This window comes from Papio anubis, chromosome 14, assembly GCF_008728515.1.
Source record: "Papio anubis isolate 15944 chromosome 14, Panubis1.0, whole genome shotgun sequence".
Taxonomy (NCBI): Eukaryota; Metazoa; Chordata; class Mammalia; order Primates; family Cercopithecidae; genus Papio; species Papio anubis.
In genome coordinates this window covers 91,519,338-91,532,638 of record NC_044989.1, presented here as the reverse complement: position 1 = coordinate 91,532,638, position 13,301 = coordinate 91,519,338, and the positions used below count along the sequence as shown (strand labels likewise).

Sequence of the window (13,301 nt, the reverse complement as noted above, 5' to 3'; positions counted from 1 at the left end):
TTGTTCCCAAGGCATATAAAGAATCTAACTAAAGGCTGGGCGCGGTGGCTAACACCTGTAATCCCAGTCCTTCCAGAGGCTGAGACAGGAGGATCACTTGAGGTCAGGAGTTCAAGGCCAGCCTGGCCAACGTGGTGAAACCCCATCACTACTAAAAATCAAAAATTAGCCAGGCGTGGTGGCATACACCTGTAATCCCAGGTACTTGGGAGGCTGAGGCAGGAGACTTGCTTGAGCCTGGAAGGCAGAGGATGTGGTGAGCCGAGATCGTACCACTGTACTCCCATCTGGGTGACAGAGTACAACCCTGTCTCCAAAAAAAAAAAAAAAAAAAAAAAGAATCTAACCAAAATTTTTGTCCTAACCATAAAGGTGAAAAAAAACAAAAGAATCATCCAGGATTCAACTCTGTTCCAACAACTGGGCCCCAACGTTCAGTACCTTTAGCTCAGGGTCTAGGATGATACAGTGGTGATGGAAATGTTCTGTGTCTGTATCTGCACTGTCCGATATGGTAGCACTAGCCCCATGTGGCTACTGAGTTCTCAAAATGCAGCTAGTGCACTGAGGAAATACATGCTTTATTTAAGTAACATATGGTTAGTGGTACTAATTGGACAGTACAAGTCTAAGTTAAAAGCATCCTTGGCGGCCAGACATGGTGGCTCACACCTATAATCCCAGCACTTTGGGAGGCCGAGGCGGGTGAATCACGAGGTCAGGAGATCGAGACCATCCTGGCTAACACGGTGAAACCCCGTCTCTACTAAAAATACAAAAAAATGAGCCAGGGGTGGTGGCAGGCGCCTGTAGTCCCAGCTACTCAGGAGGCTGAGGCAGGAGAATGGCATGAACCCGGGAGGCAGAGCCTGCAGTGAGCCGAGATCGCACCACTGCACTCCAGCCTGGGCGCCAGAGTGAGACTCCGTCTCAAAAAAAAAAAAAGAAAAAGAAAGCATCCTTGGCACTGGAAGCTCTTTCTAAGCTTTTGCAAGTCAGAACCTTAGGGATGGGTAAAATTTTCCCCATACACTGAAGATATTATGGCTTACTATGTGTCAGAAAACAAGCACTACAAACTAAAATCTGCCTGGTGGAAAGACATTGTCCCTGACTTAGAAGCTAATGGTAAGAAATACATCCTCTGCTATTCATTGAGAAAGATACAAGGAAATGTCACTGCACTGTATAGAAAATCTTTAAAAGCACAACCACTTACCTGGATCAATTGTGCACACTTGTCCAGTAGTTCTGACAAGTGTTGGGTAGTCTCTATAGTAATGATCTACATAAGGTCCCAATTTTAAGTCCCTAAAACAGTAAGAGCATGTAAAAAAGAAGGTATTACAGCACTTTCTCCCAACAGAGTTGGAAGGATTCATTACTTGAATCTTTCAATTTAAAAACTTACTTATGAGAAAGAAGATAACCAAATCTAGAGTCTCTTTATTGTATTTTTGGACTTTAAAGTGCCCAGTGTGACAAATGCAACCCAATCTCTTCTTGCTAGTTAAATTTTGTGGAAGTAAAACTACAGTAAAAGCACCGTGATCTAGCTCTTCCTCTGCTATTTACTAGCTGTGTGACCTTCTATAAGTCATGTTTATAAAATTCAGTATTTTCTTCTAGAAAATGGGGCAATACCAGCTAACTTACTCTGAAATTTTAAAGATTAAATAAGATAAAATATGTTAAAAAAAAAACTGATAAAATATAAAACAACATACACATTACTTATTTCAGAGAGCCATGATTATGGTTTGGAAATTAATTACAAAAGAATTTTCATGATAGTAATGACATCCTAAGAGATATTTACCATTGATTAAAATTGCCGTGTCTCAGGAATGAATTTCAAGATCTCAAAAAAGACAACAGAAATTAGAAAACGTACTATGTCTTAGCTCAGAGGTTGACATTTCAATTCAAATTCAACTTCTTTATCACCAAAGGTCACAAAGGTCAAACAACACATAAATATGACCCTAGAATTCTGAGCCATACACAAGGTGCTTCAAAGCTGTTGAAAAGTGTTGAAACATATTATTCTGTGGATCCACTATGAATGCCTCAAAGACAGGGACAACCTCAGATTGCAGCAAAGATAGCGTAACAAAATGAGTCTGCAACTATCAAACACTCATATCCCTGGAAACAAATTTAGGCAAATTTCCTCATAACTAAAATAGGAAACTTACCTTGTTTGAGACTTTATATGTAAATTATGATTTTGTCAACTATAAAGCACAATTTGAATGTGGATATTAACACAAAACAGCAGATGTTATTCTAGAACTCCCACCACAGTATAGCCAGCCATCCTGTCAAAACGAAAATCTGAGCAGGTCATCTCCATTTTCTCGTGACCTTCCACTAATCTCAGGACAGAGACTAAAAGTCCCTGCATGGCTCACAGGCCCTTATAAAACCAGTATTTTCAAACAACTCTGTGGTTTACAGGAGATGCCCTAGTTTTCTGAGAAGGTAGATTTCAGAAACTTATTTACAAGGTCCCCATGTGATATCATGGAAAAGAGAGTCATCTAAGGACTTCCTGGCAGTTTCTAACCTACAAACAAATTTACCTTGCCAACTGAACAAGAAGGTCAACAAGTGAACAAATTCCTTCTCCCATTAGAGTATTCAACTTAAGCTCCTCATACACAAGGTGAAGAACGAAAAAAATTGCAGGTATGTGAGTAAAGAGAAGTGTAGAAGAATCCAGACTGAGATTCTGTGAAAAATCCTCATCTTTCATCTGTGAAGCTTCTGAAGGACTCAAACATAAAGATCTGTTCAAAAGATGAGACTCAACATTCTGGTGGTAGTCTGAATTTAGTAAATATTCCCAGTCCTGAGAAGAATAAAAAGAATATTAATTTTTTAAAATAATACCTCCTTATAGTATCATTAGAAAAGAAAATTAATAATTAATTCACTTAAAACAATTCAAGTTTCATTTTCACATTAAGCTGATCTAAGAGTATATTAAAAAAAAAAAAAAAGACAATGCTAAGAATGAAGTAACTATAAAATAGCAAGCAACTTCCAGATGCCAATTATAAATGTTAAGGCAAGCCACCTTTAAAACACATTAAAAAAAAATCTTACCATGCCCTTTTAGGAAAGACATTGGAAGAAGAATTATACTATTTAGGTAGAGATTGAGAGAGAAAATTTAAGATTATCTCAAGCTAGGTTTTATAGGAAAAGTAGATGGCAGGTTAGTGGGCCACTACACTGAACTGTGTTTTGGTAAGAGGGAAGGTCCACCTGCATTCAGCTGATGTATTCATCTTTCCACATGTATAAGATGCCAGGGCTAGTAATATAATCTAATAATCAATTGGTTTTTATATTCAGACTGATTAGACTACATTTTCCAAATATTCAGTCTATTTTGGTTCTACTTGTGATTTACTGCATTTGGTTCAGAGAATGTGGTTTATGCTATTTCCAGATCTTGGAACTTACTGGTGTTTTTATAAGGCTTAATATAGTGTGTTATTCTAACTTAAAAATTCTTGGACTGGATACGGAAAGAACTAACCATAAAAGAAAAAACTAATAAATTGGATAACTAAAATAAAAAATTCCACTCATCAAAGACAATGTTAAAGCCACATTCTAAGGGAAAATATGGTCAAGAACTCATGTCTAGAACAGGAAAGAACTTCAACAGCTTACATATTTTTTAAAATCTAATTTAAAAGTAGGTAAAGATTTGAACAGAAACTTCACAAAAAGATACATAAGTAGCTAATGAGCACATGAAAGAATGTTTAACATCCTCCTACCTCAGCCTCCGAGTAGTAGGACTACAGGTGTATGCCATCATGCCTGCCTAATTTTTAAATTTTTTTGGTAGAGAACTGGTCTTACTATAATCTGTTGTCCAGGCTGGTCTCAAACTCCTGAGCTGAAGCAGTCCTCCTGCCCCATCCCTCAAAGTGCTGCGATTACAGGCATGAATTTTAATTTAAAAGAAATTAAATTAAAAGAAATTAAAATTACAGATGTGAATTTTAATTTAAAAGAAATTAAATTTAACCCATAATCGCGGCACTTTGGGAGATAGAGGCAGGAGGACTGCTGAAGCCCAGGAGTTTGAGACCAGCCTGGGGAACATATTATGGTAAGACCTTGTCTCTACCAAAAAAATTTAAAAATTAGCCAGGCATGATGGTGCATACCAGTAGTCCTAGCTACTCAGAGGCTGAGGTAGGAGGATGTATTTTGAGAGCCTGGTAGTCTTGAGATCCAAATAGCCACAGCAGAGCCTGGCAGTCCAACAAAGTGGGATCCTCTATTCAAAAAAGAAAGGAAAAGAAAAGAAAAGAAAAGAAAAGAAAAGAAAGAAAGAGGGCAAGAAAGTGATGAAAGGAAAGAAAGAAAGAAAGAAGAAAAGAAGCCAAAATGAAAGGAGAAGAAAGAAAAAGAAAGAAAGAAAAAAGGAAAGAAAAGAAAGGAAAGAAAAGAAAGAAAGAGAGGAGAGAGGAGAGAGGGAGAGAGGGAGGGAAGGAGGGAGGGAGGGAGGGAGGGGAAGAAGGAAGGAAGGGAAGGAAGGGAAAGAGGCACATACATACAGATACACACACATATATATATATGGCCGGGTGGAAGGGAGCCAGAACAGAGCACTTAGAGACCTCAAGATGGGCGGATTACTTGAGGCCAGGAGCTTGAGACTGACTGGGCCAACATGGCGTGTCCCCCAGACCCTTACTAAAATACAAAAAAATTAGCTGGTGTACTCATGGTACATGCCTGTAATTCTAGGGGCTACTGGGAGGCTGGAGGTGCAGAGGAATTGCCTGAACTCAGGAGTCAAGAGGTTAGAGTGAGCCGACATTGCACCACTGCACTCCAGCCTGGGCGACAAAGCAAGACACTGTCTCAAAAAAAAAACCAAACAAGGAAATTTTATGGCGTTATAACAATATTCTGTGTCTTTATAGGAGTGTGGGTTACCTGAGTGTGTATATATTAAAACTGATCAAACTGTAAATTCAAGATGTATTTCATTTTTGTAAATTATACTATAATTTTAAAAAATACATTTGGGCCACTTAAGAATATACCATGGAGGCCAGGTGCGGTGGCTCATGCCTGTAATCCCAGCAATTTGGGAAGCCGAGGCGGCGGATCACTTGAGGTCAGGAGTTCGAGACCAGCCTGGCCAAGATGGTCAAACGTTGTCTCTACCAAAACTACAAAAATTAGCTGGGCATGGAGGCGGACACCTGTAATCCCAGCTGTTCAGGAGGCTGAGGTAGGACAACTGCTTGAACCTGGGAGGTGGAGGTTGCAGTGAGCTCAGATCGTGCCACTGCACTCCAGCCTGGGCGACATGAGCTATACTCTGTCTCAAAAAAAAAAAAAAAAAAAAAAGAGGCCAGGCGCGGTGGCTCAAGCCTGTAATCCTAGCACTTCGGGAGGCCGAGACGGGCGGATCACAAGGTCAGGAGATTGAGACCATCCTGGCTAACACAGTGAAACCCCGTCTCTACTAAAAAATGCCAAAAAACTAGCCGGGCAAGGTGGCAGGCGCCTGTAGTCCCAGCTGCTCGGGAGGCTGAGGTAGGAGAACGGCGTAAACCCGGGAGGCGGAGCTTGCAATGAGCTGAGATCCAGCCACTGCACTCCAACCTGGGCGACAGAGCAGGACTCTGTCTCAAAAAAAAAAAAAAAAAAAAAAAGAATATACCACGGAACCTGATATGATTGAGAACTTTAATTTAAAAATTTACACTGCATAAAAAAGGTAAATGCTGTCATTTCAGGTGATCAGTTGATAATAAAATGTCTACAAACCCAAACTGAAATCATGCAGTAATACATACATTAATTTTTAGATAATCATTAAAGGCCACAGAAAATGTAACAGAGCCTACTTTTCAAAATAATTGTTACTCAGTATTAAAATAAATAAAGTGAAAGGTGTTGGAAAGATAGAGGAATTGTCAGGAATACCAAGAAGTGGGAGACTAGTATGAATTTCCACAAATTAATTTGGATTACCAAGAAATAATAATGCTTACATCATCAGATCCAGTCTCGGAAGGCCTTGCTTTTTTGGGCGCAATGACAGGGGAAAGTGATCCTTCAAAGTCAAACTGAAAAGCAACCCCAAAAGAAAAGATAAAAATCATAAACTCATTCCTGTCAACTGATCAACTTAAAGGATTCAGAAATCAGTTCTGCCAATTATGGAAACTGAGGAAAGCCATCAAAACTCATTTTTGAACTGGAAAGTCATTATTTAAATACCTTTCTTCTAGATTACTGTGAAGATGAAATGAAATCATATTAATATGTGCAAACATCTAGAACGGTGCCTGGGCTCCTAAGTACTGATTTTAATGGTAGTTTTCCCTTCCCTCTCCTACTTCTGTAACGACACAGATCACATCACATCTTTGGTAGAAAAAGAAACTTTAGACATATCCACAATATATATATATAGAAGTCTCAAAGGATCAACCCAGTATCAGTCAAATGTTAGAACTAAGCAAACATTTATTTACAGTCCATATACAGTAAACTACCTAACAATTCTATGGTAGAGACAAGCAGCTACTCTGGAAAATCTTTGTTCTCCTCTTTCTCCTGAACCCATAGTCAGATTATACACATACCACTGCTTCCTCTGAAGTTAGGTGTGACCCTTTGACAGAGTTAATTATAGATGGAAGTCACTGTCACCACTTCCAGGACCAGTCCAGTCCTATACCTGCTCCCCCAGGCTCTTTGCCCCTTCAACCTGACTGGGACGCAGTCAACCAATGGCAGTCTTTGAACTGAAGACAAAAGATCCTCCATCGACCTGGGTTTCTGAATAACTGTGTGGCCTGTTTATCTGCTAAGCCCTGTTATGTAAGCAAGGCAGACATTTTGTTTGAGCCATTGTATCTTTTGAGGCCTTTCTATTACAATAGTGAGCCTATCTTCTAACTAATACAACTACATAAAAGCAGTTTTCTACAAGTTGCTCTTCTTCAATTTCCCCTGGCATAATCTTTGCTGCCCCACCTACTTCACATGGGCACTGACTATCAACTAATAAACTGTAACTCTATAAATGGCAATGGCTATTTTCCTATGCTAAAAAACTTACATATTTATCAACTCCCTCACCTAAACGGAGCTGATTTCTATATAAAAACTAAACATAGGTAGCAATAAAGTGATTTTTAAAACTGAATGTTATTGATAGAGGTTTGCTTGTGAAGCATTCAAATAAAAAGCAGCCCAACTCATACATATTATAAAAAACCTGGTAATAACAGTGAAATCAAAGCAACAAATAAAACAGTAGCTATCTTACCTAAAACTTCAACCAAAATATAACACACACAAAGTCCCACAGTCAAAAAGAATGTCCCTGCTATAATTATCAGATTCATAAGGCCTGGAGTTATGAGAAAGTAGAAACTGCCTGATAAGGATGGCTCTTTGTACCATACATGGATCTGTTTAATCTTCATTCTTTCAATGTGTCTCAGGTTAGCCAACCCTGTTATATGCTCCTATGGACCCCTACCCTTCATCTATCGTAACACATGTATCAAATATTATTTGTTTCCCCCAGGACAGTCAATTCCAGAGGAACAGTCTGTTTTGTTTAGGGTATATGTGAGAAACCTGGCATCATGCCTGGCCCACATCAGGGATTCAATATTTAGCTAATGAAAAAAAGAGCAGCCCAAAAGCTACAAAAAGTTAACCCCAAATGCAACTGTTCTTACTATGTACAGTCCAGTGCGCTCATTTAACACATCAGCAAATTAAAGAAAGCACAAAGAAATGCCAAAAATTGTGTAACTAGTCGTTGGCAGAAATTCTGTACTCCACAAAAACAAAAAGAATAAATCTGAACAGAGCAAAATGAAAACCACCTGCCAATGAGGACCATTTCATCCTAAGCTTTGACTATGAGGACAAAAGATAGCAAGGGTTTAACCATGTAGTCCTATAAATAAATGGCAAAGCAACTTGGCCTCAAGAATTGATTTCCTTATTCCTTCCTTTATAATTATCATGCAATAAGTAAGTCAAAGAGCCATGTCCTTCTTTGCAAAGGAAAAAATAAGTAGGTGCTCAGTCCTCCCCAAAACATGGAAACGTGAGGGGCATAGGTTCTCTGCCAGAGACTAGGACACAACAATCTGTATTCATCAACAAGTTCCAAGGACAATGATATACAGAACTACAGAAAGCTGACGTGCTTTTACATAATGTAGAAATCTACAGTTTCTATGAGGCTTAATCTTTTCACATGCAATAAGGAACAGAAAAATTGAGGATAATGTCACATTGATACAATTGTTTAAAATAAGAAAAGAAGGCCAGGCGCTGTGGTTCACACCTGTAATCCTAGCACTTTGGGAGGCCAAGGTGGGAGGATCACTTGAGCTCAGGAGCTTGAAACCAGCATAGCCAACATGGCGAAACCCCATCTCTACTAAAAATACAGAAATTAGCCAGGCGTGGAGGTGCATGCCTGTAATCCCAGCTACTCGGGAGGCTGAGACACAAGACACAAGAATCGCTTCAACTTAGGAGGCAGAGGTTGTAGTGAACCAAGATAGCGCGACTGCATTCCAGCCTGGGCGACAGAGCGAAACCCCGTCTTCAAAAAGGAAAAAAAAGAAAAGAAAATTGTCCCTATTTTCCCGTAAGATTTTTCTCAAGGAAATTGCAGAGGGCAATTCCTTCATGTGCTGAAATAGACACAAACTCTTAAAAACAGTATCTCACTCAGATGGAAAACGGCATTCACTCAACAAATGTTCACTCAGTATCCTTCTATGCCAGGCAATACCACAGGTCCTGGAGAGAGACAGTAGTAAACAAAACTAAGCAAAAATCTTTGCCTTCCTAGAATTTACATTCCAGCTAGGGGAGGAGGGACACAAAACAAAACAAGTAAAACATATACTATATTATATTTAAGTGAGAAGAAAAAAAAAACAGGTAAATGGCACTAAAGGTATGGAGGCAGGTGTAATGCTACATAGAGAGACAGGAGGCAGCACTGAGGTGACATCTCAATAAAGACCTAAGGACGTCTTGTCGGAGAGCGGGGTAAAGCATTCTCCACAGAGGTAACAGCAAGTGAAAACACTCAGAGGCAGAAACATGCTGGCAGTGCTCAGGGAACAGAGCTGAGGCCAATGTGGCTGGGATGACGTGTGCAAAGCATTAAAAAATGAGACCAGGAAGGTAAGCAAGGGCTAGGTCACATGGCATCTTGTAAGCCTATGGCCTTTACTCTGAGTGGCATGGGAAGTCACTGGGGGATCCTATGCAGACGCGCAACTAACGTAACCTGACTTCATCAAACAGGATTACGTTGGCCACTGGACTGAGAAGAGACTGGAGCATAGACAAAGGACATGAAATACAAATCAAAAAATAAGAACTATAAATAACTGATGAAATTTTGAAAAAAAATTCCCATTCACTTATACAGAAATAAGATAAAATTTCTCAGTAAGCTAGCAAAGGTTCACCACACCACAAATAAACACTATGGGGAAATGGCACTTGTAAATGATGCTGGTAAGAATGTCACCTGGGAACCCCTTTCCAAACATTACTTGACCCAACAGTCTCTCTTTTAAGATTCGTTCTTGGGAAGTAACTAGAGATGTGGTTAAAGAGTCATGAAAAACAAGGCCAGGCGCTTTGGGAGGCCAAGGTGGGCAGATCACAAGGTCAGGAGATCGAGACCATCCTGGTTAACAAGGTGAAATCCCATCTCTATTAAAAGTACAAAAAATTAGCCGGGCGTGGTGGCGGGCACCTGTAGTCCCAGCTACTCGGGAGGCTGAGGCAGGAGAATGGCATGAACCCAGGAGGCGGAGCTTGCAGTGAGCCGAGATGGCGCCACTGCACTCCAGCCTGGGCGACTGAGCGAGACTCCATCTCAAAAAAAAAAAAGATTCATGAAAAAGGATGTTTATAAATTACTCACAATAAGGAAAACAAAAGATTCACAAGGTACAATTATTAGCTATGGGTTAATTATGACAAAACTACACTATGATGAAATGATGGAGGTTTTTTAGAAAAATTTTTTAATGATACGGGAAATTTTCATTGATACTTTTATACAGAAGGTAACTTCAAAAATGTTTAGAGTGGTTATCTCTGAGTAGTATAATTATTTTCTTAATTCCTCCATTTTCCACATTTTCCTTTTATAACTGAGACAAAAGCAAGTTTTAAAAATGGATTTGCTGTACAAGGCTAAAACGTATAGAATGGAAGAGCTGAGTTACCTGCAAAAAGGGTAATCACAATCTAGAATGATTTTTTTTCAGAGTGACCCAGGCAAGGTCGTCCTGCAAGGGATCTCCAGAGCTAGAAAGAGATCACCAATACTGAAGACACCACTCTGCTGATTTTGTAAATAATCTAATAAGGGCCTGTAAGGATGTTTCTGGGGGAAGAGGGTGAGAGATAAGGCTTTATACCATTAACAGAGTAGATACTCAGGCTAAAGTACTTTAAATCCCCTTCAAATCAAACCTTCCTCCTCACATCCCAAACAACATGTGTGTAAAAAGACAATCTTGTCTTCAGAAAACAACGTTAAACAAGGAGTCAGAAGATGCAGTCTAGTCATAGTTTTTTAAAAAATCACAGATCTGTGATTTCTTTGTGATCCAGTTTCTTCATCAATAAAACCAAGACTATCACTAATCCTAGCATAACTTGCAGTCATCTTACAAAGGTGAAATAAGAAATAGTCATATATGCTTTAACATTCTAAAGCTCAGTAATTATAATTACTAGTAAAACGTTAATATTAAATATTAAATGAGATTTGATTTACAATATATAGATACAATAAACCTTAATATTATTCTATTATTTTGAATATGGTATGCCAATGTTACATTACCAATTATGCAACCATTACATTAACAGAATAACTCATAAAGAAAACAATTGTATTTACTTACATTTCTAGTCCATGCTAAGCGGTCTGTGTTATAACCCATCATGTTCATGAGACAAGTCACAAATAAGTTCCACTCTGAGTGATAACTGGGTCCTCCTGGAGCACTGTGGACATTGTACCACTTGACAAGCATCTGAACTGCTATTTCTTTTGGCAGGATACACTTAATTGCTTGCAAACACGTTTGTACTATTAAAAGCAAAGATTAATTTTAGTATTCTTACTCTGCATGCATTTCTTTTCCCTTTCAATAATCAAGTTTTTAAATTTCTACTATGTAAAGGCCAATTATTATGAAAAGAAAACTGTCACTAAAGAGCCAAAGAGATACAAACATTACCTAACCAATCATCTGAAACTAAAACCAACTACTGAATTCAACAGGGCTTAAAAGAGGTCTGAAGACAGCTTTTTTTCTTTTTTTTTGAGATGGGAGTCTTGTCTGTTGCCCAGGCTGGAGTGCTGTGGTGCAGTCTCGGCTCACTGCAACCTCTGACTCCTGGGCTCAAGCAATTCTCCTGCCTCAGCCACCAAGTAGCTGGGATTACAGGTGTCTGCCACTGTGCCAGGCTAATTTTTTGTATTTTTAGTAGAGATGCGGTTTCACCGTGTTGGCTAGGCTGGGCTCAAACTCCTGACCTCGTGATCCGCCTGCCTTGGCCTCCCAAAGCACTGGGATTACAGGTGTGAGCCACTGTGCCCAGCCGAGGACAGCTTTTCGATCATTAATTTTGAATCAGAAATAAAGTGACCAAATAGCCCAGTTTGCCAGAGACAGTACTGATTTACACCCATTGCCTCAGCAATTACTAACTGCTCTCCCCCTTTCACTCTAAAGATGTTCTAGCTCAGGTAACAAATTAAAGGTCACTATGGGCCAGGCGCGGTGACTCACGCCTGTAATCCAAGCACTTTGCGAGGTCGAGGCAGGTGAATCACCTGAGGTCAGGAGTTCGAGACCAGCCTGACCAACATGGTGAAACCCTGTTTCTACTAAAAATAACAAAAATCAGTTGGGCATTGCGGCGGGCACCTGAAATCCTAGCTTTTTGGGAGGCTGAGGCAGGAGAATCGCTTGAACCCAAGAGGCGGAGGTTGCAGTGAGCCGAGATCATACCATTACACTTCAGCCTGGGTGACTAGAGTGAAACTGTCTCAAAAAAAAAAAAAAAAAAAAAGTCACTATGAAAAACATACAACTTCTATGTTTATACATTTATATAAATACTGCTTAAATACTTCAGTAAATATATAATATTCAATATATGCATCCACAAATAGCAATGCTTAGCTAGCATTACATGATGTTCTAAATGAGTAAACATGCCTATGAACCAAAGCTTTATAACTTTCATTCCTGACATTGTTCAGTTTCTAAAATGTTTCACATGCTCTCTGCCTGAAAAGGGTTAAGAGTTAATACTACATAATTTACACCATTCTGTTTTTGGTAAAGGGAAACGGGGTCTTCCTCTGTCCCCAGGCTGGAGTGCAATGGTGCAATCATAGCTCACTGTAACCTCCAACTCCTGGGCTCAAGTGGTCCACCAGGTCAAGCCTCCCAAGTAGCAAGGACTACAGATACATGCCAGCATGCCTGGCTAATTTTATTTTTCTTTTTATAGAGACAGAGTCTATGTTGTCCAGGCTGGTCTCAAACTCCTGGACTCAAGCAATCCCCTCACCTCAGCCTTCCAAAGGGGAGGGATTACAAGCACGAGCCCACCACACCTGGCTTTATACCATTCTCAATGGCTCCACGTCAATTATAGCACTACACTGGCATACAATGAGCCCCTCAGAGTGGCCAGGGCTACCACTGTGAAGAGACCCAAATCTACTTTTAGTAGTAAATAATCCCAAACTGCAAAGTTTTTGTACTCACATATCCTCTCTTCCAGGATTCCTTTTTCCCTTTCCACTGTCATGCCACTGGGCCCATCCTCAGCAACACATCCTCTGTCCCATCAGTTTGCAATGTGCACACTCACACAGCACAGATTGGAAGCAAATAATATTAAAATACCAAATAACCGAGTATGTCGTAGCTGAATCCAAAATAAGTGTAAATCCAATGCTGCATGAGTGTGTGAGAACCCTTTGTAGGTGAAATATATAAACGTATGTACATAAGCTACGGGGCTTCTGTTTGGCTTTAAAGGGATAAAATTTGTTTTTATTTATTTAATTTCCTCCATTATTATCTGTTTTTATATATTTTGCTTAGGCTTATAATACTTCTAGGTACCTGGCCTTGTGATGACGAAATACCTTTTAAAAGGCAAAGAATCTCTATACCAACTTGGAATACCATTTACCACCCAGTGAA

The 13,301-nt window shown here is 39.6% G+C and overlaps 1 protein-coding gene across 8 annotated transcripts in view; it reads right to left on the bottom strand.

Moving 5' to 3' along the window:
* ANAPC1 (anaphase promoting complex subunit 1) overlaps window positions 1-13,301 on the bottom strand; it is a 118,225-nt gene that overhangs the window by 63,196 nt on the left and 41,728 nt on the right. For all 8 annotated transcript variants that reach the window (XM_021925199.2, XM_009184949.4, XM_017947860.3 and 5 more), the window contains 4 exons: window positions 10,974-11,161; window positions 6,042-6,116; window positions 2,586-2,854; window positions 1,220-1,311 (listed from right to left, as the gene is read on the bottom strand). In XM_021925199.2, coding sequence (XP_021780891.1) covers window positions 1,220-1,311; window positions 2,586-2,854; window positions 6,042-6,116; window positions 10,974-11,161 — 624 coding nt within the window. The remainder of the gene's footprint in view (window positions 1-1,219; window positions 1,312-2,585; window positions 2,855-6,041; window positions 6,117-10,973; window positions 11,162-13,301) is intronic.